The 27,523-nt window shown below is 34.3% G+C and overlaps 4 protein-coding genes across 8 annotated transcripts; 1 reads left to right on the top strand and 3 right to left on the bottom strand.

Annotated features, from left to right (window-relative positions):
* Positions 1–233: 233 nt before the first annotated feature.
* Positions 234–9,941, bottom strand: LOC108195138 (uncharacterized). Of its 3 annotated transcripts, XR_010284028.1 has the most exons (9): positions 9,631–9,941; positions 4,674–7,071; positions 3,746–3,829; positions 2,930–3,010; positions 2,745–2,830; positions 1,587–2,113; positions 1,282–1,504; positions 570–1,200; positions 234–465 (listed from the first exon to the last, which is right to left on the bottom strand). XR_010284028.1 is itself a non-coding variant. In XM_017373670.2 (2 exons), the coding sequence occupies exons 1-2, from the start codon at positions 9,743–9,745 to the stop codon at positions 6,062–6,064; spliced, it is 1,125 nt and encodes a 374-aa protein (XP_017229159.1). In that variant the 5' UTR covers positions 9,746–9,919; the 3' UTR covers positions 5,781–6,061. The 3 variants fall into 3 exon arrangements, 1 of the variants encoding a protein (XP_017229159.1); XR_010284027.1 differs by lacking the exon at positions 3,746–3,829 and having other exon boundaries at positions 9,631–9,940; XM_017373670.2 differs by lacking the exons at positions 234–465; positions 570–1,200; positions 1,282–1,504; ... (2 more) ...; positions 2,930–3,010; positions 3,746–3,829 and having other exon boundaries at positions 5,781–7,071; positions 9,631–9,919.
* Positions 9,942–17,250: 7,309 nt separating this feature from the next.
* Positions 17,251–20,232, top strand: LOC108207300 (cytokinin dehydrogenase 6). Of its 2 annotated transcripts, XM_017377766.2 has the most exons (6): positions 17,252–17,921; positions 18,131–18,568; positions 18,737–18,864; positions 18,950–19,210; positions 19,301–19,563; positions 19,636–20,231. In XM_017377766.2, the coding sequence occupies exons 2-6, from the start codon at positions 18,229–18,231 to the stop codon at positions 20,084–20,086; spliced, it is 1,443 nt and encodes a 480-aa protein (XP_017233255.1). In that variant the 5' UTR covers positions 17,252–17,921; positions 18,131–18,228; the 3' UTR covers positions 20,087–20,231. The 2 variants fall into 2 exon arrangements, with proteins under 2 accessions (XP_017233249.1, XP_017233255.1); XM_017377760.2 differs by having other exon boundaries at positions 17,251–18,568; positions 19,636–20,232.
* A 1,489-nt stretch (positions 20,233–21,721) lies between these two features.
* LOC108214206 (uncharacterized) lies at positions 21,722–24,626 on the bottom strand. Of its 2 annotated transcripts, XM_017386066.2 has the most exons (3): positions 24,356–24,626; positions 23,161–23,228; positions 21,722–23,078 (listed from the first exon to the last, which is right to left on the bottom strand). In XM_017386066.2, exons 1-3 carry the CDS (start codon positions 24,510–24,512, stop codon positions 22,104–22,106), a joined length of 1,200 nt encoding a protein of 399 aa, XP_017241555.1. In that variant the 5' UTR covers positions 24,513–24,626; the 3' UTR covers positions 21,722–22,103. The 2 variants fall into 2 exon arrangements, with proteins under 2 accessions (XP_017241555.1, XP_017241563.1); XM_017386074.2 differs by lacking the exon at positions 23,161–23,228.
* Positions 24,627–25,585: 959 nt separating this feature from the next.
* Positions 25,586–27,316, bottom strand: LOC108214230 (glyoxylase I 4). Its single transcript, XM_017386107.2, has 2 exons — positions 26,884–27,316; positions 25,586–26,105 (listed from the first exon to the last, which is right to left on the bottom strand). Exons 1-2 carry the CDS (start codon positions 27,166–27,168, stop codon positions 25,842–25,844), a joined length of 549 nt encoding a protein of 182 aa, XP_017241596.1. The 5' UTR covers positions 27,169–27,316; the 3' UTR covers positions 25,586–25,841.
* Positions 27,317–27,523: the final 207 nt, after the last annotated feature.

Consider the following 27,523-nt stretch of genomic DNA (forward strand, 5'->3'; position numbering starts at 1 on the left):
TGGGAATGGAATGGGAAAGGAATGATCATTCCATTCCTTTGTTCACTTGTCCAATTATGTAGGATGGAATGGAATGAAATTAGCCAAAATTTTTAATTTAATTATAATGGAAGTCATATTTAATTTAATCATTATAAAACCCAATTGTCAGTTTTAATTTGAAAAAAAATATTTCGATCGACAAAATAAATATCATTAACTAGAAGTAATATAATACAAATTTTAAAATGAACTTCATCAAAATAAGTATAAAATAAATGCCGACAAGTCTCGTACAAGCACCCATCAAGTTTAAGATACTAATACAAGACACCTATTTTAACAACTGTACACCAAAGTTTCGCTACATGACCATGTAAAATCTTCATGTCTTTGGTTCTGGAGGACCATGCTCATTACTCCAAATATAACAACAAAATGAGAGAGCTGCATACTTCCATTTGGGCGAGCCACCAAATATATATACTGAAATAAATGTAGATACAAGTTCACAAGTCAAAAAAATATAGGGAGCTTAATAAAATATCTTGTAAGCTAGTGATTTACAGTGTGTTGTACTTATGTTTTACCTCCAGGAGTTGTTCACTTTCTGATTAAACCTACAAACACCATAAATTGAAGTAAAACATGGTTAGAAACTTCTGCAAAGTGATTTAAACATAAAGATGGCAGCACAAAAATGACATATAACCACCGATAGCATAGTCTTATACACCAGTTAGGAAGATTATAGAAAAATCTAATGATTCCAACTAATTAACATCGAGTCGGCTAGGTTGTTTCTAAATGTCGTCCATGCATCTGAAGTGCCAACAGTTGTGATGTGATCTTCGTCTGCCTCATGCTCATTTTGCTCATGATGGTCCTCTGGCCCATGCTGATCAAACTCAATTTCAGCTTGATCAAATTCTGATTCAATCCGAATGTAATTATGAAGGATACAAGAAGCTAAGACGATCCTATTTTGTGTCTTCAAGGGATAAAATGATGGGCTTCTAAGGATCGCCCATCTCTTCTTTAGGATGCCAAAACATCTCTCAATTACATTCCTAGCTGACGAGTGCATCATATTGTAATATTCACGGGCAGATGTGGGCTGATTATCGTCATCCCAATCATTCAAATGATATCTTTCTCCTCTAAATGGTGCCAAAAAACCTTCCCCATTAGTATAACCAGCATCAACTAGATAGTAAGTACCTTCATTACAAAATAAAGTATGTCATATATGGTTGTATTCTATTTCATCGAATGTCTAACGATGGAAATATAGTTAATTACCGGTTGGGACAATCAATCTATGTCTATATATAGCATCTCTTAAGACTCTTCCATCTGCGGCTGATCCTTCCCAACCCGTCAACACGTACTGAAATTGCAAATTAGGTGAACAAGCTCCAAGAACATTTGTTGTAATTTCACCTCTCCTATTTCTGTACTTTGGCCTATCATCTACGGGTATGGTCATCTTAATGTGTGTCCCATCCAAAGCTTCCAAACAGTTCTATAAGAAAATATAGATTATTAAGTTGCACATTAGCATACAAGTTATGTAAAAAATGTAGAATATAGTGTATTTGGTATACCTTAAAATGCTTCCATGTTTTATCCGTTGAGTTGCTTTGAATTGGTTCAGGTTTTTTAAAATAATCTCCTTGCAACCTTAAAACCCCATTGAGTACCGCATGAAAATACCTAGTAATTGATTGTTTTGATCTTTGAAAATCTGTGTGAACAATTCGCATTTTTGTGTGGTGTCCTAGAATATAAAGAAACATAGCAACTTTTTCTACCACGTTAACATGCCTACTTTGTTGCACATAACCCCTTGACTCCAACAAGAAACACAACTTATAAAACGATCTTTTATCCATTCGAAGATTTTCAACACAGCTAGCAGGGCCTTCATGAATCAGCCTATGTATATATTGATTTCGCTCCATCTTAAAAATCGTGTATCGCTCTCTCAAAGTTTTTCTCGTCAATTGGGAGAGAAACATAAGATGAAAAACAGCATTGAACGATAAAATCATTCGCATCCATAGTGTATATACTAAAATAGCTTTCTTCTTCCGGATATGTTGAATCATTGTCAACGGAAGTCGGGCCATGGCTACATTAAAACATAACAGCAGAAAAAATTGTAAATAGACTGCTCAATACACACAACTGGCCTATTTTAATTAGAATTCAGCAATTTTCATTAATTCTGTAGCATATTCAATTACAGGTGACAAACAAGGCACAAGTCCTATCTTTTTGGAGTTAAAATCCTAAATCCTGATCATGTAAAATAAATTTCTCATGATTTATACTATAGACTCCTCTAATTTCTCCAGGAAACCACATATATAAGATTCCATGTGAACACAATTTTGACAATTGAGTTGTTAGTTTTCATAATTAGAAAAATATAATAAGATTCTGAAATTTCCACTGCTATAATAAAGTAAGGCAATTTAACCAATTCTAACTACTGAAATCACCAAGCAGCTGCCAGTTACATCAAAAGCATATGTCTTCCTTAGACAACGTAATAGTTACTAGTTCCTAAACTACCAACATTTTAGCACTTTTTATGACGAAATAGTGCAATGAAATTTATTTGACGACTATAAACACTCAATAAAAATGAACTTGATATTACAGAACATAACGTAATCAGACATGATATTACAACATACATAACGTAATCAAAGTCAAATTTACTAATAACCAAAGTATATCAAGTGAATTCATATTACCTATAATTCTTTTTGGAAACAGCCCTGCTTACTACAGAAAGATCAAACACCCAGGAACTACGAAATTGTATAAGCGAATATGCTTCCTGCAGAAAAGGAAAAAGAATATAAGAAATCTGTCACTATAAAGTAAAAGTATATGCCTTCCTTAGACAACGTAACAACCAGTATGGACCACAAAATACCTTGTCCGAGGACCAATATTGCATCTGCAACTGAAGGAACAAGCTGCTGTATTGTTTCACTGGAAAAGATCACTGATGTAACTGGCAAAAAAATTGCAGAAAGATGTTTCACATCAAGCAGGGATCATAATTAAAAAACGACAAAGTTAACACTTCATGTACTCTTGTTAATTAATGAAGCTTAAGAAAGATTTGCTTTCACATAAGAAACTTAAAAAGTCACATAAGAAACATAACTTCTGTTGTTAACACTGGAATTTTGCTCATGTTGCAGTAAAAGATTCTTTATCTAAATAAGCAAATAAGATTCTGAAATTTCTAGGAATTGTACAGAGTGGCTTTTAACTCTGATCAATAACAAACTCCCCATACACATCATAGATTCTGCCACATTCCCTACAAAAAAACAATAACTTGTCTAGAGAAATCCAATTTAAAGAATTCTGGTGAAAGCATTCATCTCTGATTCTACTTAGAAAATGCCAGTTGCATTCATCCATTAAGCATTTGTTGCTATATTACAAGTTACCTGACGTAGGCCAAGGTGAAAGCATTTCTCTAACAGCTTAACGCATAGTTTTTATATCTGGTTTAACTACTTAATCAACGGAAGACTAATAGTCATAGGTTTAGGAAGTTAACAGAGAACTTGCTGATGACTCGCAGGCTATAAAGAAAACACAAAGTCCAGTAATTACCAATACTGATAGCTCACTGGTTCGACTATCGCAACAAGAGAATTAAATTCTTTAACTTGCTTTAAGAGACAACTTAGCAAAAATTAGAATTTAGAGTAGATATGAACTCGAGTCTTACTGTAATATGCAGTACGACACAGCAATCAATGCCGCTAGTGAAGCATATTTCCACTGTAAAACATCACCTCCTAAACCAAACCCCCTTACAAAAACAATAAATAAACAACCCCTTCAATAAAATTTAATAAATAAAACCAGAAGATACTAATCAAGGTAATTAGTACATTTTGGATTGGCTTTAGAAACTAATCAAGGCAATTAGTACATTTTGGATTGGCTAATTTGTAATGTATGTATAATCCAAAAATGTATCTATCTCTAAAATATAAGAGAGTTTTGAGGTGACCCAACACAGAGACTTTGCATTACACAGGTTATTCAGAGTAAATAAGAACCACCTAATTCATATATTATGTTCTGGTTTTAGATAATTCATGTGTCTAAGCAAACCTATCGGCCACTGATCTAGCATATTTCATAACGAACTTGCTCAAATAAAAATCTCACGTGACTTATGTTCGGACATGTACCAGGTTCTAGAGACAGCTTACCAAGTTGCTAGACTATCTAGCACCAAATCTGATGTCCCTTTCAAAGAAATGGCCAATAACTGTGAGGAATTATCAAATGAATACAATTTCAGCTTAGAAAATCTAGCACAAATTTGGGCAAGTTGTCCTCACAAACAAAATACAACTCTGTAATTAATTTCAACTTAGAAAATCGACATATTTAAAAATGAAGAATGGTATAACAAGATACACTAATTAACATCTTCCACCAAAATTCTAGAAAAGCCAACAATAGAAATTTCAATCAACAAATTTGTACAGAATCAATAGAAACTAATCTAAACTCATGTCAGAGAATAGAATTGCATAGCTGGTAGGAAAAAACAATTAAAAACTCTACAATAAGGAGGGAGAGAGAGGGGGAGGGAGGGAGAGAGAGAGGGAGAGAGGGAGAGAGGGAGAGAGAGAACTAACCGAAACCGAGAGAGTGTGTGCTTGAGTGCTAATTGGAAGAGAGAGAGTGCTGGAGCGCTTGGGAGAGAGAGAGATCGCTGTTCGTAGAGAGAGATATCGTCAGGAGAAGAATCGCTGTGCAAGAGAGGAGAGCTCTGTTTTTACGTGGCCCGGCGTTTTAATTTGGCAACGGGAATGAATCTGTACCGGGTGTTTTAAAAGGAATGAGTTTGTTATTATTTTAGCCCAAAAGGAATGGACTTGGATTAGTCATTCCATTCAACTGGCCCAACCAAACAACACAATTATTCATTCAGCCCGGAATGGCCATTCCATTCAGCCCAAAATGATTCCATTCAAGTGAAGTGAACAGAGCCTAATACATCCAGAAACTAGAGTCCTAGCTTTCAAAAAAAACCAATCTCATTCGGTTTTACGCATAGAAGATAGTGGACCTGAATCCCTATAGAGGACAGTTACGCAGTAACAAGGACTGGAAAGTGTGAATATGCAAAAGAACAAAGAGGTAAAGGACACCAAAGAGTGTTCTTCCAGAGCTATATGCAGGAATCAAGAAAACAAGGAACATCAGATTGCCCAACCTCACATGGTCTGCATATATAGTTCATCTCAGCCTACTTCAAGTTTTTGGGAAGTTTTTTTTGCTAATGGCGACCCTGCTCTATCCAAGTATAGATATTACGCAAATGAAAGAAGCTACTACTGGAGTTTCTCTAGTCTTACCCCTACGCAAATGAAAGAAGCTCCGACTAAAGTCTCTCTACTCTTCCCCCTCAACATCTTTCTTTGCTGTCGTACCCAATATATATTGGGTTCAACCGGAAAGCAATCACTTTACAGGTGATGATCTACTAACAAACAAGTCACCTGTGCCTAGTGGATCATCTTTACCTTTGTTCGATGGTAAATTGGAAAACCTCCTTTTTCATTTACTTTTTTACAGAACTTGTGGAGTTGGCTTGTAATACATATATAGGTTTCCAAGTTAGTTGTATCTTCCCTGCAACATGCATTACTCATCTCATCAAAATTTCTCTGCATCCATATTAACAAGCAGGTCCAACAAGTAAAAAGTAAAACATCCACAATAATGTCGTGTTCACTAAATGCAGAAAGGTACTAACATTCAATAATCGCACACACTAAAAATTATAGCAGAAGGGTCATTAAAGGTCTCTGAGATAACAGGAGCGGCATAGCAACATCAGCCACAAAGTTCTGATTACAAGAGAAACCAAACAAGGAATACATTTTCTAGTCCGTTCACATATTAAAAAGATACATACTCATATTGTGAGCAAAAGCATAGTACATTCTGATTCAGTGTAACCTTCATTCAAAATGACCACTACGCCCGACGTAGTATATTCCTAAAAATTAAGATTACCTCAGTTATATTGTCCCTGTGGTCTCACCTTTCCCCAAAATTGACGTGACTCATAGTCAGCACCCTCATGTTTCCAGCTTTTACGCCTTGATGTATTTTCTTGATATCCTTCCCTTTTGCGACAAGCACCAAAAGGTATTCGGGAGTCATTTTTTTCAATGTTGTTATATTGATTGGTTGACCATTTTGAGTTTCGAGAATTGCTTCCACAATCAGTATATTGCCCAGAATTTGAGGTTCCACCAGGACCCGACTTCCAGGAATCTACATTGCCTGAATTGCCTAACTCATTAGATTTGTAATTCCAACAATTCCATCCACCAGTATTTTTCGAAGCATCTCCCCAACCTTTTTCATTCAGTAATTTAGGACGTAAACCACCTTGGTTCCAAGAATTTACACAATCAGATTCATAATTGGTTGACTCTCTCATATCATTTAGTCCCCTGTTCCAACCAAATGGCTTATTCACAGAACTTCCCCATTTTTTGTCCTTTGAAGCCACATCACCATTATGGCCGTGCTGCTCCCACAAATTTGTAGCATTCTTTGAGTCCAGAGAATCACTCCAATTATTCCAACTCTGTGCTAAAACCTTTATATCGACTTTATCTTCCAAACGACAAGATTCCCAAGGGTTATCAAAAGAACTCTTATTCTTGTCGTTACAACCTGAAATTTCATTAGAAGTTGAGTTTTCCGCTTCATCTGGATTGAAGTATATTTTATCCAACTCTGACATCAGTCCGGGATCAATCTCCGGGTTCCAATCGATGTTGTCAATATACATATCCGGATCAGGTAAGGGAGGAATATGAGGCAGGCTATTAATCATGGAGCAAAAGCGTTCCTGAGCATCAAAAAGAGCATCTTTGCCAGCGGTATCATCCCATTTTAGCACATTCTCATGGCAGTATATATACTTTTTTGCTGCGAGTACCTTATACCACGGAATTCCACCTAAAAGGCAAAACTTTTGCTCCCATGGAAGGGAACTGTTCTGTAATACCTCTGCAAGGGCGAAATGACAGTAATAAGTAAACTAAAATGCTAGATCACCTGCATGGCTTTTGACGATATCACAAAAGGATGACAGATATGACACTGAATGCTCAAGGGACTATGTTTTAAAGACGTACTCTGTCATGCAAGACACAAATACTCAATAAAATATTTACTATTACAAATGAGGTATACATAAAAAGAATTTAAATCTTTTAGGAATAATGGAAGATACTTCAGAAGACACCCAAAGGGTGCCACCAATCTAAAATAAAGAAGAACAGGGCTTCTTACTCATACATACATGAAGAACATATCATTAAATTGGGCAAAACACAGTTTACAAAAATGAATCCCTGTAAATGAACTCTTTTTATTCAATATAGAGATAATTACAAAAAAGAAAAAAGAACATGGCAGACAAGAATAAAACGAGGGGAAATCATTTTAACTTGGAAAATAGAGATAAGAGTTGCCTCACCTTGGAAAACATGGTTTACAAATATACATTAGCATTGCCTTCCCTTCGTAAACTATGGTATACAAATATAATAGTTATTTGATATGACGGGCATTTTCTTTACTATATTATATTTGATGCTTAGAGAATAAGATAAGCTAAAACTTAGTAGCAATACGTAAAAAAATAGAAGCATACTGCATATATGTGTGTGTGGAGACTTTTTTAGCTCCAACTTAAGAGCAATAAAAACATTTTAATACAACAAAACTAATGAATTCAACCGATTAAAATTCACATATAATATAGTACAGACTCTCAAGGAAAAAGCCCTATAGAAACCAACCTAATCTACATTCCTAAATTGTAACCAAAGTCTGAAGGATAAATACTTGAGAAAATAAAACAAAAGATATGACGACTTTCCTAATTAATAGGTTTTCAAAGTCATCTTGTATATTATTCCCAATTCCCATGTCTTTACGCATTTCGCTTGACCTAAATCAGAATCGGGTTTTATATCAAAATGGCCACTGTTCTGGTCAAACTATCTCACCTAACTACCCGATCTCCGATCTCCACGGGAACTCGTTTAAAGCGCTCAAATCACTATATATCACTTTGTTCAATTTTGAGAAAAAGAAATTTAACATGATTAGGAATTTTTTCCTAACAGACTAGATTTAGACACAGCAATTCGGAATTTTTGGTTTGATCACTAAAAGCAATAACAAGAACCAACTAAGGTTGAAAGTTCCAGGAGAACATTAAAAAACATATTATAAATGTGTTTCACCGTCAATTGTGATTAATTTTATTATATAAGCCACATGTAATACACTTCATCTTTTTACTAAGATTCGCCGCTTTCACTGCGGCTCCATTGGGTTCCATTGTTGTCACGGCGCTCGACTAGTCGGGACTAGTCGACTACTAGTCGGGTTGAGAAAATCGACTGGAGAGGTCGACTTGCGAATTGTCGACTAGTCGGTCGACTTGGTCGACTAATTGATCGATTTATCGACTAGTCAGTCGACTAGACGGTCGACAAGTGCAAAATTCAATCAAAAATTAAATGAGATGGAAAAAAAATAATCTATGAACTTGCTCAAAATCAGCAATAATCAACATGTTAATCTAAGTTTATAGATCTTTGTGTGTGTGTTTATGTATGCATAAGTTGATTAAAACTGAATATACATGTAGTATAATCTGTTTATATATTATAAACATTGGTACAGTTAATGTGTGTAGTGTGTTAATGTGTGTACATGAAAGGAGAAAAAAGATATGTTTGTAACTAACGTATCTATTTTGTGATTGATATACATATGATTATTGATAGGAAACCACTTATATAATATATATATATATATATATATATATATATTATTTAATTAATTATTAATTAACTTTTCGATTAGTCTACGACTAGTCAACTAGTCGATAAGTTGGATCACTATCGACTCGACTCGACTTATCGGCGTGACAACCATGGTGGGTTCTCTTAACATTTTCTGAATTTAACCTAGTGATATGTATAGAGATCTAAGTGTTTAAAATGAGTCTTAGCTAGGTGAGATATTTTAACGAGAACGATGGCCACTTTGATATAAATCCCAATTAGAAACTAAATAACTAATTATATTTAATAGCTTTCGGCATCAGGAAGGTAGTGGTCTAGCCAGCAGCTGCAGCCACATAGAAACCACACTAGACACAGGACCGACCCCAACCAGCAAAAAAAGTAAACCTCTAATGCAGACTCAACTCAAACCCATCGAACCAATAAAACATCATTTATTCATGTACACAAAATCATTCCACCCGAGCTTCAACAAAATCAAACCACAACATCAACAACTAAACAGCACGAATTCAACCGATTATAATTCAATTCACTCCAAAGGGCCTTACACTAAGGAAATAATAAATTGCAAACTACAATTCTCAATTAACATTACTTAAGCAGTTTCGAGATAGACATGATCATGAGAATGTTATCAACAAAATATTAGAAACTACAGAAATTAAAGATACAAACGTTGTAAAGTACTAGTAGACAAACAGAATTTAAGGATAAACATAGTTAAGAATGATGAGATGACCTTGAGGATCGACTTTAGTTTGGTAGTAACTTGGGGGAGAGCGCCTGCGACGAGGTTGTTCATCTTCCTCGTTACGACGAGGGACCCACCTGCGCCGATGATTCCATCTACCCATCTCAATTGAGATCTATAATAAGAACATTAACAATCTGTTTTCAACTTGGAAGTAAAAGTGATGAAGAAGATAGAAGGGTTTCGAATGAGCAAGAGTGTATGTATATATAGGTGTAGTGGGCCAGATGTTTAATTGGGTTCTGAAGGTGTTTGGTCTGGATTCATGTTTTTGTGCGAGTATACATGTGAAATGTGTAATCTTAGGGGAAAGGACAAAAATACAGTTATTTTTACATATTTGTATAAAAATATCATTCTTTAGATTAATGATCAAAAATATTATTTTTATATTTTATAACTCTTTTTTAGAATGAGTAAGTTAATTTATATATATTTGATATCTATAACAACAATATCATAATAGGAAATGATTAACGATGGAGAGACCGTTTTGATTATTGATGATGTTAAATAGACGGTGGCATATGTGAGGATTATGATGGGGTGTATTGAAGTTTAAGATATTAAAATAAAATAAAATTTTAAGAGAGTTTCTATTCAGAATGCATCAGAAAGTATATTTAGTCTATTCTAATATGCAATTTCCAGATTTTAAAAATAATAAATAGATAATTTGTAATAATGTTTAATCAAAAATTGGTCAATTTGACTTTTTGAAAACCAAAATAGACATGTAAAAGGGGACGAAATGAGTATTTTTTTTAAGATTGTCTCGACTTCTGAAGGTGTCAAGTATATTAGAATTGAGTTCTTATAAAGATTTCATCAATGAGAGCATATATTAGGGCTCTTACGAAGAGCTTTCTTGCCTTCATAGCATTTGCTCAGATTTAAGATATGTTTTAATTGGATCCATCCAATACTTTCCCTAACTTATAAGGGCTACAGCCTTACGTTCATAATTAGTGTTTGAAGATTCCAACATAATTTTTTATTTTATAGTAGACATATTTTGATAAGGCATCGACCTTCGCATTTTCCTCCATTAAGATATGTTTTTATTTGAGTAGATCCATTCAGATATGTTTAACATTGTATTTTTCAGACCAAGTTATTATAGTTTCACTGTTTCAAATTATTCTTTCATTTTCCCCCCTTACCTTTGTACCAAGCATTTTTATTGAGACTATTTACCCCAAATCTTCGCATATTTCAGGTTCTTTATTCTTAGTACTTTCGCTAACCCCAGGCCAGCTATCAATGCCTCGTATCGACTTAATTATTTGTGGTAAAAAAAATTGGTTTTTTTTTCAAAAGTCCCAAGTTACAAATTTTATTTTCAAAAATACGATGCAACCATATATGCAACCTCAGTTGCAACTCTTTCAACCTGAAAAGCAACTATTTTTAACTAGCATTGCAACCTCGCATGCAATTTCGACTGCATTTTTAAAAAAAAATTGAAAGCATGGGTATTTTTGTATATTTACCAAAAATCTATCTTTAAAGCATACTCGATTATGAACCCTTCAGGGTTTATAACCCTAAAGCCAGCTCCATTTTTTTTTGTCGCATCGTCAACATTGAGCAATTGCTATTCTATAAGAGCCATACCAACATCTTCATCAAATTTCTCTTTTTTGTTATCCTAGACTTGTATATCCATAATACCCTTCTCGCTAACTTCTTAGTTGATACATTAAACCATAAAGTCAGAAATTGCTTGGACTTTAATGGGTCATTTAAGCTTTCAACTTAATATTGATTTCTTTATACTCTATTGCCCACTAAATAAACCTTCCATTGGCCGTTGGTCTGTCAAGATTTCGATATTTTGTGTTTATAAATAAACTCTTCTCTTTTTTGAGCCGAAATCTGGTGTCAATGCAGTTTTCTCGATGGTTGAGTAATTTAACTATACTTTATGTAGAACTTTGCTCACATAGTAGGTGGATATTGAAACCGTAACTTCTTCTTTCGTGATCACTGCACTCAATGTCTTACTAGAGACTGTCAAGTACGAGTAGAGTACTTAACCGGATCAAATTAGTTAGCAAGTGTAGCTCGATCATATACTTTTTTCAAAATTTTCAAATGCTTTATGGTTGTCATTAATTCAGACGAAGTCATTACTTTTTTCGATGCTTCGGAATATGATTGACACTTCTCTCGTGACTTAAATAAATCTCTCAAGGGATAAAAGCTTTCTGGTGATTTTTAAACATCCTTTACGGAGGTCGGAGATTTCATATCCATGATTACTTTTATTGTTCGGGTTCAACATCATCTTATAATGCACCACAACTTTAAATGCATCATGCAAATGTTTCACGCGATCGACCTTATCAAGTTTTTGAACAAGCATGTCATCCACGTATACTTTTCATGATTATCTCAGTAAAATGTTTAAAGATTTTGTTTACTCTCTTCTAATAAGTGACTCACGCATTATTCAACCTAAAACCCATAATAAAATAATAATAATACATACCTAATTGTGAAATATTGTGCATTTCTATTTGTTTGTAATCATTAAAACCATCAATGGAGCCTAATATCTTCTGATCAATCATATCATTTATAAGCATATTAATTCTTTAGAGAGAAAGCATTCTTATTGGCAAACGTATTTAAATTTGTGAAATTAACACACATTCTTTAGCTTTCATTAGTCTTTTTTATTGTTACCGGGTTAGCCAATCAATCCGACAATTAATTTTCTCAATGAATCTGACTTTCAAAAATTTATCAACAGATGTGACTTTAAAAAATTTGTCAACTTCCCATTTAATAGCTTATTGATTCTTTAAGATATAATGTTGTTCTTTTTGTTTCATTGTGCGTTTTTGTTTCATCGACGCTTGATCCGACTCGCATTTAACTCTCAAAGTTATCGAATGGGATCATTCTCTAATATATAGATGTTGTCCATGTAATGACATTCTTGTAAGATTTTTGATTAAATTTTCGTAGAAAAGATTCAAGGAAAGCCCTATTGTAAGTGATCATTACTCTCTCTGTTAGGATATGTTACTTTTTTGATTTTATTCACGTATTATTAAGAATTTTGATTGGATATTTAAAATTATTATTTTTAAAATTTTGTTTTAGTGAATTAAAGTATTAATGTCATATTTTAATCTATAAAAAAAGTTAAAGATAATATTGTACGAGTGTGGTCAGGTTCTTAAAAGTGCGTGAAAAAAGTCAAACAACTAACATATTTAAAAATTCTGTCAAAAAAAAAAAACTAACATATTTAAAAATAGAGGAGTCTTGTTCAAAAAAAAAAAAGTAGATGAGTCGGTTTTAAAAAAATAAAAATCAAGTTTTAAGTATCATATATTCATAGTGGACTCGAACAATCATGTTATACTCAATTTTCAATCTCCTCCTCTCCCCGTAGTCAGGGCCGGCTCTACCTTAAAGCAAACTAAGCAGTTGCTTAGGGCCCCCAAACAAAAAAGGGCCCCAAAAATTTAAAATCCCTTTATATATATGTATACACAAATATTAATATTTGTCTTATTAAAAAATTTATTGAAAACAAAATTTTATCAAACAATTCTAATTTCTTTAATACATTTAATTAATAATATAAAATGACTTATTATTTAAAAATTAGAATAATTAAATTATTTATCATTTAATTGAAATATTTTTGAAATATAAATTATTTTATCATGTTTCTATAAATAAAATTTATCATATTTATATAAATATTTGTTCAAAAAAATTAAAATATATATCACGGATAATTGTGATGAAAATATTATTCCATTTATCAATATATTTCATGTACAAAATGTATAGAATCAAATACAAAAAATAATAGTAACAGACGTAAAAGAAGTCTAAAGACAAGTATGTGTCATAGATAATTTTGCTAGTTAAATGTAATATCAAGTTTATTAAAGTAAATGTTAATTATCAATATTATAATTACTTAGTTTTTTTTTCTTTGTTTATATAAATGATAAAATATTAAGAATAAAAAATTACTCTTTCAGTTTGTCTTTTTAGCTTTCACTGTGTGCATCAGTTCATAACTCTTCCTCAACGGCTAGTGTAAGATACTAAACAATTATAATCCTTTCTGGTATCTTTCTCATCTTCATCATTCAACATCCAACATTGAAGTAAGGATTTTATAATAATAAATTTATATTACACCAAAAAAATTATATATAAATATGTATGGGCCTCATTTTCAAATTTTGCTTAGAGCCCCAAATTTGATTGAGCCGACCCTGCCCGTAGCCATCAAAAATTTCTCTATCCTCCCCTCTCTCCAGATCCATCAAACCTTAACATGACAGCATAACAATTCATTCCCATTATATGGTCCCTCATTTTAGATTCTTTTTTTTTTTTGGAATTTGAGCTAAGTTGAGCCTACAGAGTACAGACTCATCCTTACCAGACGACACCATCTTTGTTACAAGAAAATTCTAACATTCCGGTGACCTTATATTATACTCCTTCCGTCCCACCAGGTTCTTTACCGTTTCCTTTTTGGGATGTCCCATCCAATTCTTTACATTCCAAAACTTACCAAAAATAGTCAATGGTCCCACCACTTCTCAAATTTTCCTCCTTTTTCACGCTACTTTTACTCCCTTTTCACACTACTTTTACTCTACCATCTCTCTTTTATTCATTAAAAATTGACGTGTCCCACCACTTCACCCACTTTTCTTCCTCTTTTCCACTATTTTATACATATTTCTTAACCTACGTGTCCAAACCAAACGTAAAGAATTGGCTGGGACGGAGGGAGTAATAAATAATTATTTAATTAAAATTTAAAATATATTTAATTTAGTCACAAAAATATATATATTTAATTTTACGTGCGAAAATAAATGCGGACCACGAACCTAATAGGCCCGGATGATACGTTAACGGAACAAAATTACGAAGCCACAAACTAAATTAACCACGTGCGAAAAAAGGGGGGCATGCATGTCAAACAATTTCATCCTTGTACTCCTTAATCCTTTTTTTGGCAGGATTCATTTTTGTACTCAATTCAGTCAAAAGGAATGTTCTATTAACTATTTTGATTGATTACTAAAGTATGAGAGCATCTAATTTTTTTTATTAAGATGACTAATATAAAATATAATAACATATTTTATTTGTCAAATTATTTGTAAGAAGAATTAAAAAAAACATAAAAGTTATTTTTTTATTTATGAAAACTTAGAAAGTTTGCTGTAAATGAATTTTTTTTAAATCTATCACTTTATATTAATTTATTGAAAATTTATAACCCGCTAGATATAAAAATTGACTATAAATAATTTTTTTAATATGATCATATATATTTATAAAATCAAATTTCAAAAATTAAAATAAATTAATAAAAATATAATATAATATTAAAATTCTTAAATTTGAGTTATAAATCGAAACTTCTAACTTATGAATTTATTACCATTACACTGAACATGAACATGCTTATTTAAGTTTAGGTATTATTTGGGGTTGTTGTTCCTCAGTTTTTCAGAACAGTATTTTTTAGATGAAAAATTATTTTTAGACTAAAAAAAAATAAGTATTCCCATGTTTTTGGAAAAAATTATTTTCAGTTTTTGCAGTAAGCTATTACAAATTTCATTATCAAACCTCACTAAAAAAGTTATTTTTTTATATTATAATTCAAAATAAAAAAATATCAAAAAAAATTATCAAACAATTATCTAATTTCTACAACAGCATTTTTTTTAGTGTGGCACAACAATTTTTAACAGCATTTCCAACAGAGACTTACCAGAAGATATCCGATAGAAAAGACTTTCCCCAGAAAACGCCATAATATCACTGAAAATCTATCGACTTACTTTAACTTGATGAATCCGTCAAAAAAAAAAAAAAAAAAAAACTTTAACTTGATGAAGAACAACAGTTAATGTGAACACCTTGATGAGACAACCCCCACTTTAACCTGGTGAATCAAGTTCACTACTCCTGGCTCGCTGACCAAACCAGAGTTGGACGACTTCAGATACTTTGGAGGTCAACCACTTGTAACAATCCTGTTAAACATGCTCTAAAAGAATAAAATATTCGAGTTAATTTGATGATAACTTTTTTAAAATATACAGATTTGATTTGATGAAAAAGAATTGAGCTCGAGCCATTTAAGTATTTTATCGAGTTGAGTTTGAAGTTCGAAGTACCGAAACTCACAAGTTTTAAAAATTTTAATAATTTTATTATATTTGTATCATAAATATATCATTATATATATTTATATAAATTATAAATATCAAATCAAGTCTCGAACCGAATTTCATCAAATAGAAGCTGTTTGGGCAAGCTCTTTTTTTTTTTTTTTGAAGGAACGTTTGGACAAACTTAAAATTTTTTTGCTTAATGTAAAGAAGTGGATTATACGTGAGAGGTAAATAAGTTAATAAAATGTTTGGAAAAGAAGTAAAAGCTCTAAGATAAAAGATATCGGGTCTGTTTGGGAAGGAGAAGCAGAAGCTGTTAAGCAAGAAGTCACTTCTTTTAAACTTGTTAAGCAAGAAGTCACTTTTTTTAAACTTGCTCACACGGCCCCATCATTCTCGAAGTCTTAAAAGTGCTTCTGGTTATTTACAAAGTTGGGAAAAGTAGAACGCATAAGCAGAAGTTGCTTCTGCTAAACAAACAATGGCTAAATATCGGATTTAGATCTATCAAATTCTTATCAAGTAAAGTTTCAAGATAAAATTAATCTCCATCCAACTTGAACCGAATGACAACCTTTTAGTCTAATTTGGATTGAAGCCTAACCCCACTCCTCTGCGCCCCATGTTTCAGTTAAAGTTTGATCTAAAAACCCCTCTAGCCCAAAAAAGATGCCAAGCTACAAGGCAGAAAGCATTAGATGTTGAACAGAACAGTCCCATTTCCTTTCCAATTCACCATGCCATTTCCACTATCCAACTTTCCTACAAAGTACAATATTGTATAAAATGTTGACACCTTTCCGGCCGGCCATGCGACACCTTTCCATCCGGCCATGCCATTTTTTACTTGTACAATTTTCAATATCAAAAAGCAGATTCATGTCATCCAAATTGGTATCAAGATCTATCAGAAAAGAAGACAGAGGGACATATGATGCTCCGTACTTCAGTACACTCGGTCCTGACAAACAATTGTTACAACGTGTGACATATTTTTAACGGATAAGCAGTATAGTTGGATGAAATTCTAAATAGTTCACAATAAGTGCGGTAGTGGTAAGTGAACTTAGTGCTGATCTTACGATGGCAAGAATCATCTGCCAGGAATCCGGACCCTAAGACAAAACCAAACCGTAGGAGAAAATCTGGTAAAATCTAAATTTATAAACACTATACAAAGTGAGAATGGCTATGATTTAGTTAGTTTCAGTTGTGCCCAGCAAATCTCAAGTTGATGCTGAAAAACCAGTTTAGGAAAAAGCAAACAAGTAATGATTGTACAAGCAAAACTGTTCTCTTTGATGGAGAAACAGAAAACAGAAGGAATCATACACTTTTTTCCTTAGCTTTTTGCTTGGGAATTAGGCTGATTCCTTTATCTCATAGCAACAGATAGCTAACCAACTAGTGTCTTTTGGCATCTCCACATCAGCCTTCAACTCCTTTTAGGCTGAGCTGCTGGGCCCCTGCATAACCAATTATATAGTTCTTCCCCACTCCCTTACAAGGCACACATTCAACTTCGAATTCACATGTTATATGGTCCAGCAAAACGAATCGATGAAGGTCTGTGAAGTCTCATTCATCCAATGTCTAAAGCAAATACTTGAGTTTGTATTTCGACAGCAAAAGAGGGGGACGAAATCAGTCGTGTCATCTAGGCATGATAGTAGGAGTCCTGTCAGAGGAGACTGGAATATTTTCAGAGACCGCTGAGAACTCGACACCATTTCTACAAGTAGAAAGAATATCCTTAAAATTCTAACCAGAAAAAGGCAGATATGTGGTTGCAACTGTGTGAAAAAGCACAAAGATTGTGAAATCTTTCTTTTTCCTGACTTTTTCTACTCAACTTGGCATTTTTGATGGCTTCTCTTATTCAAATTAAAACCCGAAAAGGGGAGTCTTTCTCACAGACAAGAAGGCAGTCCACATACGCGATTCTTATTACTATTGAACAGGGTTGACTCTCCCACCAAAACTCCCTCTTTAAAATCCCTCCACAACCTTTCATTTCTTTGCCACTTCTAAACCTCTACTTCTACAAACTTACTTAGAAACAACACAAGAAGATCCTCTCTTTGCTTTTCAAGAGTAAGTTCGTAAACATAAAACAATGGTATCAGTATTACCTTGTGCTGGGTTTCGCATGCAAACCAACATTCTTTTCATTAAAGGCTTGATAATCTTGTTTCTGAGCCTACTTGCCATCAAGCTCAATCTTTGTTTTTTCAGTTTTCCTTTGTCATCAAAAACTATTTGTCTCGATGGGCATCTCAGTTTTGCTAATAATGAATTTGCAGCAAGTGATTTTGGAAATCGGTATCATTACCTCCCACTGGCAGTCCTCCATCCACAATCAGTTTCTGATATATCAAAGATAATAAAGCATGTATGGAAAATGGGTCCAGAGTCGGGCCTCAAGGTTGCAGCTAGAGGACATGGTCACTCACTGCAAGGCCAGTCACAAGCTGATCGAGGAATCGTGATCAACATGGAGTCACTGAGGACACCTGAAATGCAGGTTCACACCGGGGAATTCCCTTATGTGGACGTCTCTGCTGGAGAATTATGGATAAATATCCTACATAAAACACTCAAATATGGGTTAGCACCAAAATCCTGGACAGATTACCTACATCTGACTGTTGGCGGTACTTTATCAAATGCAGGGATCAGTGGACAGGCATTTCGACATGGCCCCCAGATCTGTAATGTACAACAGCTTCAAGTTATTACAGGCATGTATTCAAACTTCAGATATGTATCACATATTAGTGGACTATATTGTAGATCAAGGACAAAAGTGAGCCACAGAACATTATATCTTCAGCCTGTCTCACGTAGTTATATCTAATTTCTTGCAATAACAATATCGGCCTAATAACATGATAATCTACTCACTGCAGGAAAAGGGGAAGTGCTAACTTGTTCAGAGAAACAAAACTCAGAGCTGTTTCATGGAGTCTTAGGAGGACTTGGTCAGTTTGGCATAATAACCAGAGCGAGAATTTCACTACAACCAGCACCTGAATTGGTAAATAAAACATGCATAAAAAACACTCTACACAAACTGCTTATCCAAACCTCTTGTGTTTGTATTAAAATCTGGTACTTATCAGGTAAAATGGATCAGAGTTCTGTACTCAGACTTCGCCACATTTTCGAGAGACCAGGAATATCTAATATCTGCAGGCGAAACATTTGATTATATAGAAGGATTTGTCATTAAAAACAGACCAAATCTTATAAATAGCTGGAAAGCTTCCTTTGATCCTCAAGATCCTGCTGGAGCCAGCAACTTTAAGTCCGATGGTAAGCTACTATTTTGTCTTGAGTTGGCAAAAAACTTTAATCCAGACAAGACCGACATAATTTATCAGGTGAGACCAGGACAAAATAATTTCTAACTGAGCTTCATAGCTTTATCATATAGTGAACCATATTAACAAGATTTGTTTGCTCTGATGTAGGAAATCAAGAGCTTATTATCTCAACTGAGCTACACTCCTTCCACTCTTTTTATGTCTGAAGTTTCATACGTACAATTCCTCGACAGAGTTCACACCTCAGAGCTCAAACTAAGACCACAAGGGTTGTGGGATATTCCACACCCCTGGCTCAACCTCCTTGTTCCGCAAAGCAAAATAAAAACCTTCGCTCAAGAAGCATTTGGCAACATTCTAACAGATACGAGTAATGGCCCGGTGATTATTTACCCAGTTAACAAGTCAAAGTAAGAATTCTCTGCCAAATTTTACTTAATTACTGTAATCCATTACAAATTCCTAAGTTAAGTTCATCTCAGGTGGAACAACAGAACTTCTTTGGTTCTTCCAGAGGAAGAGATAATCTACCTAGTAGCATTTCTTTCCCATGCAGTCCCTTCAGCTACAGGGACAGATGCCGTGGAACAAATATTGGATCGCAACCAAAGAATTCTAGATTTTTGTAAGGCAGCCCACCTCAGTGTTAAGCAATATCTGCCACATTATCACAAACAAGAACAGTGGAGGGGACACTTTGGTCGACACTGGGATACATTCATAAAGAGAAAATCAACGTATGACCCTCTAGCAATTCTTGCTCCAGGACATAGAATTTTTCCCACAAAAATATCCCACTCAAGACCCTCAGTACAGTTGAGTAGATGGATCAGAATGGGAAGTTGCAAGCTGGACAAATGCTTGGCTTCTATAGATGTCACAATTTCAATCATACAGAGAGACAGTATAAAATTTTGTTTGCTTAGATGTTGATCATTTATGCAATACGAAGTACTACTATCAACATGGTCTCTCCAAATACCTGTATAGTATTAGCACAAATTGCATGTAAATAAACAAATATATTCAAGATTTAGTGTGATTCAAAACTCAAGATATCATATCGTAAATTAATGATGTTTTAATTTTCTTTTAAAATAAAATGGGAAGTTATTGCTAGGAGGCACTGTAAGTTATCAAGTAGGACTATAATATTATATTAAGGGGGTGTTTGGATCGTGAGTGAGAATGAGAATCGGGCATGGGAATGGGTATCTTAAGGGCAGTGTAAGGAATGATTTACCCTTCAAGTGAGATTGGGATTTCCATTCCAAGTCACATAATTGCTAACCCAAACACCAACACATGAGTTTGAGGCATAGTTACAAGGAAACGGGTACGCCCCCACGTATCCCGAACCAGTTCGTTCGACCCGGAACACGGGTCGTTTCCGACCCAGGTCGCCATAATTCGCGTCCGGTTCGTCAATTCCGGCGACCCATACAAACTCCGACGACCAAGTTTATTTTAAGAAGAAAAACATCAGATTTAATGTACGCACCATTGTTCTTGCTGGGAATAAACAGATCTATGATTTAGATGATTCTGACTTTTCGTTTGCTGTGATTGTATGCACAAAAGAAGAAGAAAATGAGTGAAGATGAAAAGGAACGGTGGGTGTGTGTATATCTGTACTGTAAGTATATGCAACACAATCGGCCGCCAATAAAAGGATTACTAGGGTATATGTGTTGGGCTTTTTATCTCCAAGCCCAATACATTTTAAAATGAATTAACAGTGACTGTTGCAACTTGCAAATACATATTGTTTGATGATAGCCCTTTTCGGCCCAATCACTTCATAAATCATAAAAAATATTTCAAAACAATTTTATTTAATATAATTTTAAAAATATATTAATTAATGTATAAATTATTGATTAAACTGTATATTTACTGTAAAATATTTAAATATATTAATTTTTTTAAAATAACTCATCGTACCCGTACGTTCCTTCGTACCCAAACGTTCCGTCGTACCGGATTCACTGAAACTAATGTTTCGCGTATCCGATTTCGTCCCTCGTATCGAATCGAACCTCGACCCATGTAACTATGGTTTGAGGTTCCGATTCCCATTAACCGGTCTCATTAATCATAAACCAAACGCCTCTTAAGTATAAACTGTTTTCAAAAAATTGAATGCTCCACATATTGCAAGCTAAAACCACTATTTACCAACAAATGTCTGCAGACTTCAGAAAAATTAAAGAAGCTATGCAAAGTCATTCTTACAATAAGGTACATCCATCATAAATAATCTGGAAAAGTCTCTTTTGACAATAATAAAAGTGACTACTAAGTCTCACAAGTACTGTCGAATTTGAAAGATTCCATGCCTTGTCCTGCAGGCTGCAAATTTCATCCGCTTAAAAGTGCTAAAGCAAACTGCTGCAATTTTACCAAATTTACTATGCATATCTTAGCTTCTTAAGCCAGGACACTTACTTTATCTCGCATCTATATAATCATACATTTTGACCAAATGAACTACAGTTTTCTGGAGAACAAAATTCAGGAGCCTTTTCAAGGTACATGCCCATGCAACGGCTCCGTAGGTAAAACAGGTAAGCAACATAAACTTACATTTTACAAGGTAGTATTACAACAAAATTTGGTAATATCTTATATATACAAAAGTCTATCTATTCTTAGCTGACTTTTTCTACCACCTGACGTTATATATGGATCTTAATCTGATCTTGTTTTAAGACAATAGCAACAATTAACAGTAGTTGGAGTAACTTACAATGCCTCCTAAGCTACTTCTGGGAAATCAAAGAAAACCCCATTAAAAAAGAGCAAATACCTCATATATATGAATCATGAATATGATTCATGTTTGGAGAAGGATCCTTCTATAAGAGAGTCGCCGGTTGCTAGCTAGTTGCATATCCTTTTTCCTTTAAACAAAAATCTTGCACCACAGTGACCTGATTTTCCATATTCTTCAATCACTGTTATCACTGATCTCAAAGACTAGATTTTTTACAACAGAAGTTGATTTCTCGAGGGCAAGTTTTTTTTGCCGTACCCTGCAGACAGAGGTATTGGTATTTTGCTTACTCGCAAGTATTCCAAGCTTACTAAATGCCTGGACAATATTACTTCCAGGTTTGGTTCTTTTAGACTTATTTCCTGATATTAATGACCTTGACCGAGTACAATATGGAGGAACTGTCACTCTTCGAGGTGTTGCTTCCATCCAATGTGGCTTCATGTTAATTGTTATGTTTGAGCAATTATCATATGTAGTAGCCTTTAATTGATGGGAAACCATGCGACTAGTTCCAGAATTAATTTCCGAGTCAGAAGTCACTTCTTCGTGAGGTTTAAAGTATTTCTTTATAATGTTTGACACTGATAACGTATCACTAGCAGTCTCCACCCTTGAACATGTACTCCTCCCTTCTCTGTGCTTATGTGCTGAAAATATTCTGCTCTCTCCTCTGTGCTTATCTGCTGAACATGTTCTGCTCTCTCCTCTCTGCTTATCTGCAACATTATCTGGAAAGATATCAAACCTATCTTTCCCAATAAAACATTCTTCTCCTGGCAAATTCCCATCCTCAAGTCCTTTCACCAGGTGACTGAGGAAGCACTTTCTCTTAACTCTTTTCGCTACTCTCTTCTTTTTCAAAAATTGGACAGCGGGAAGAAGTTTTGATACAAGAGGTTCCACGGAGACATTATCATTATGAATGATTGTAACACAGCCCCCAGGGTCTAATCTATCAGTGACTTGAGCGTCATTTATCATATATCCCACAGTTTGTTGACATTTAGAGCCAGACAGGCATGTTTTATTGATACTGGTCAAAGCACTCGCTTCTATGTGGATAAATCGAGTTTTTTTGACACCCTGGAAAGCATACTTCATAAGGAAAGACTCAGGCAGGCAGTAAAAGCACGACTTCCGTTTCACCTTCTCAGAGCATCAAAATATTGACTTAAGAACCACGTAGTATTAACTTGAAACATAGAGCAGACAAGATGAAAGAAAATACCATTAATTTATTTATTTGTATCTCTCCAAAATTAGGGAAACATCTCAAATGCTCAATCTCGAGTTCTCCTATACAACACAGATGACAGCATATTAATATGACATGTACATTATACAGCTTAACACTAATATGCTGGTCTGTAGTTACTATTCTTAAAAACAAGAGCACATTATCAGCATATGAAGCAAACACTACTGCAGACAACCAGAGTACACTGCCCCATATTTAAAAATCTCAACATGATCAAATGAGTAATAAAAATCATTTATTCAAACATAAAAATTAATTACCAACATAGTAAGGTCTGATATACATAGAATTGATTGTAGTTAATTCAGAATTGATACCGGCACATGACAAATGTAAGACTGTAATAAGTCACTGTGTTAACGTAGGATCCAATAGATTCTTCTAAATTCACTGTTTGCCTATAGAAAGTTGCCTGAAGGAGGTAACTTTTAGAATAACCATGAATATTCCAGACACGAATCATAAACATTTTGAGCAAGTTTTTGTAAATTTACACATTTTTGCCACAGAGACATTCCTCGCTTAAATTCAGGCATCTATCTCATTAACAAAATTTAACCAGTTGATCAGCCATTTTAACCAGGGAGAATTCAAATATTGAACTAGTAATAAATCTGTGAATGCTTACAAAGAGATCATCTTACCCAAGATTACATGGAAGGGGCTTCCTTTATAATATATGGGGGAAATTATGTAAAATCATGTACAATCTCGAGTTATGAAAGTGTAACTATTCAAAATTATGAAAAATAAAATAAAAATTGTATTTCTGCAGCACCCTTAATTTATTTCTGTTCATAGAAATTACAGCAAAATTTTACAAAGGTGATCAAAAATCATAAGTTATTCTTTATTCTTTGTATAATGTACAAGAACTTTCCATTGAACTACAAGGCATTGCATTTGCTTGACACTTATGTGAAGCTAGAACAAAATTTGATCTTTATTCACTTAACCCATAAAATTGCAAAAAAAATCCATACTACTAGGATATGTTTGTGTAATTGTGTTCATTGACAAATAATTACTACGCAAGAAAAATTTCAAAAAAGACAGCCTTTTTATTTCAAGAACTGACAGAGAGGGAGGTCGAGAGGGAGAGGGAGAGGGGGGGGGGGGGGGGGAGGGAGGGAGAGAGAGGGAGAGAGAGAGAGAGAGAGAGTACTTGCAAAATGGGCAGCAGTAGAAAGTGGGGAGATAGAAATGGCAATGTGAGTACCCATGTTTGTATCAGCAAACACACAAAAACAATCATCCTGCTTTTCTTCTTCGTCAATACTATTACTCTCATTATTCCTAGCAGAGAAACAAGTAGAAGCCATGGGACATGGGGTTTCCCTTTGGGAATCGGGATTCAAGTAGCTTTGTGTTGGGTTAAATAGCAAAGTGGCAGACCTGAGTGGGTTCAGAATTCAGATTATAAAAAGTCGGTTCAGGAATAATCGGCTCACGCAATATCTTTTAGGTATGTTGGTGTGTTCTGAAAATTTCGGTTTTGATTTTTTTTAACCTTAATCGGTAAAAATTGGATTAAAATCTTTTTAATTTAGAAAAAATTTAACAAACTCAAAAAAAAAAATAGTTTAAAAATAACCCCGGAAATTTTCGTCACCCTCCCGACTTAAAATTGAAAAAACAATTTCAAGTATATTTCACGTTTCTGTAATGCAAATTTTGAAAATGTTTAGTATATTTCACGTTTCCGGAAACCATCCGATATTTTTAGGTATATTTCGTGTTTCTAGCTAGAAACCATTTGACTGATATCGAATTAATCTATCAAAATCCAGATTAATTACTCTCTAAACTTTAATAAAAAAAAATAACTAAGTAAAAGTTAAAAAAAAAAAGAATAACCACTAAAAATAGTTTTAAGTACTTTTTTAGGATTGTTTGGTTCGGTTCGAGGAGTGGTATGGGGTTGGTGAAAAATCGGGTTAAGCCGGTATGAGTTTGAGGAGATCGTTTAGTTCGAGAAGTATTTGTAGTATGAGTTTGAGGTATCGTACATGATATCATGTGTTTGGTTGAGTGGTAGAATCAATATATACAATTTTTGTCAAAAATAAGTTATTAATTTATTTTAATTGAAAGTATTAATAAAATTATTATTGTTATATATTTTTACATCATTAATTTAATTTTGTATCAAACCTTAATATTTCATTACTTAAAATAGAAAAAAATATAAAAAATGATTGAAAAAAAATCAAAAATGATTTTATCTCATACCCACATGCCACATCCCACTTGGTATTAAAAACCCACATCTTTTGTGTTTTTTTAACCAAATTTGTCAATAATGAGTTTGGAATGACCAAATTTGTCATGTATGAGTTTGGAATGGACTGATTCCACATAACCATAAACCAAACGACAAACTACACCTTAAGTATGATTTTGGATGCTGTATTCTGAATTAGTTGATAATCCCTTGCGAAAAACTGAAAAATCTCAGCATCAAAAGACTGATTATGCTAAAAATAAGACTGAACTATTCTTAAGAAGATTTGATAAAAACAAAGAAGCTGCTTCAGAGATCAATTGCCAATCATCATCAATGATCACCGCTATTGACAGTACACAAAATGTTCTCAAAATTGCAACTTCAGTCCGATCGCCAGGCCTCGAACCATGTATGATCATACCAATCAGGAGCCTTCAGCATTGGAATTGTCTCTGTTGTTCAAATCCACAGGCGGAGTGTGTCGATCGAAGGGGAGCTTTATTCTGCGGAACGACTCAGCAGGAACAAGCTTGAGATTCTCGCAGTTGCAAATCTCGATCATGAATCCATCAGGATCTTTGAAGAAGAGCTGATCAATAGCTGCGCCTTCTTCGTCTCCCACTGTTCTTTTCATGTACTCTATATCCATTTCCTTCAGCTTTTGCTCCATTGCTTCCATGTCCTCGCACTAGATTGGATCAACAATTACCAGGAGAGAGCCATTTAATTCCAATCGAGAGCTATACACTTTAATTCCAGGGCAATCATCTAATCCATACAACTATTCTTACTCGTCAAATTTAAGCAAAGTTCGTCATTGAATAATCATAACGACAGCCAATTGACGAAACTATATCTTAAATTATTATTATTGTTTTAGATTTCAGTCGGTGTCATTCCCATATTTCATTTTCTGGTTCCGCCATAATCCTAGATAGTGACTAAACCAAACTCAAAAACATTTTAAACTAAATATGAGTAACCAAATATTATCCAAATAATGTTTGCTTAATCAGTGAAATAAAACTGCACACAGTCTTCAATTTCCCCACAGTTCAGTCACTTCAGTATTTATATCATCTTACATGCTCAAAACAATTGCGGTGCGAAGCAGAGGTTAAACTAAAGGAGCTAATCTTGATTATAATTTAAGTATGAACTTTAAATATCCAGTAGAAAATTTGTTCTTCAAGCCCAGATTCAGTTTAAAGTCAATATTTAATTACTCAGCTAGTCCCCAGTTAGATAACTATTTTAGTCCCGACTTTTTCTAAATCCCCAAAACTTGAGAAGGGTATGTACAAGTTTGGACCTTAATCAAAATCAATTTTTGGGATCCTAATTTATATACAGACCACATGTTCCTCGAATTTATATACAACGCATTATCAGCCTATGGTCAGGACCACCCCTAACATGTAATGAACAGAATGAGAGAAAATTAAGGAGGCAAAAAGAGTAAGTACCTGAAAGGAGATGTGATTATCCATAGGATCCAAATGCTGATCCGAAAGAGGCAACTTGTGTTCATCCTTAGACTGCACCAAATGAATACCCACTCCATAGTTAAACAGCCAAGCCCCATCAAAGTCAAACGACGGCGGCCTCTCGGTCAACACAAACCCCAGCACTTTGGTGTAAAACTCCACCGAATCCTTCACTGATCTGCACACTCTTGACACATGGTTCAAGGCCATCAATGGAGGTTCATGTTCTTCTTCATCTCTACTACCACTTCTCTCCTTCTGCATGTTTTCTCTGAGTTTTGGCTCTTGTTTGGTGTGTGCTACAGATTCAGTCTTTAAAAGGGTAGAGTGTGGCGGTGTGAGTAGGCTGGAAGTGACACGTGGCGGTGCAGCTGCAAGGAAAGTGATACGTGTTGGGATTTCAGGAGGGACACTCATTATGTGTCACATTAGTTTTAATATCCATACACAGTTCTGCTAGTTCCATTTTAATATTGAGTAGTGCTAGGTGCACATAATTGTGTACACAAAATTTGTACATAATGAGATGGCAGGTGATGTGGTGGATTTTAATTGGGGTGGTTGGTGAAATGCAAGGGGGCCATCCAATTAGAATCCACTACATGTCATTATGTACATG

Source organism: Daucus carota, chromosome 1, assembly GCF_001625215.2.
Source record: "Daucus carota subsp. sativus chromosome 1, DH1 v3.0, whole genome shotgun sequence".
Lineage (NCBI taxonomy): Eukaryota > Viridiplantae > Streptophyta > Magnoliopsida > Apiales > Apiaceae > Daucus > Daucus carota.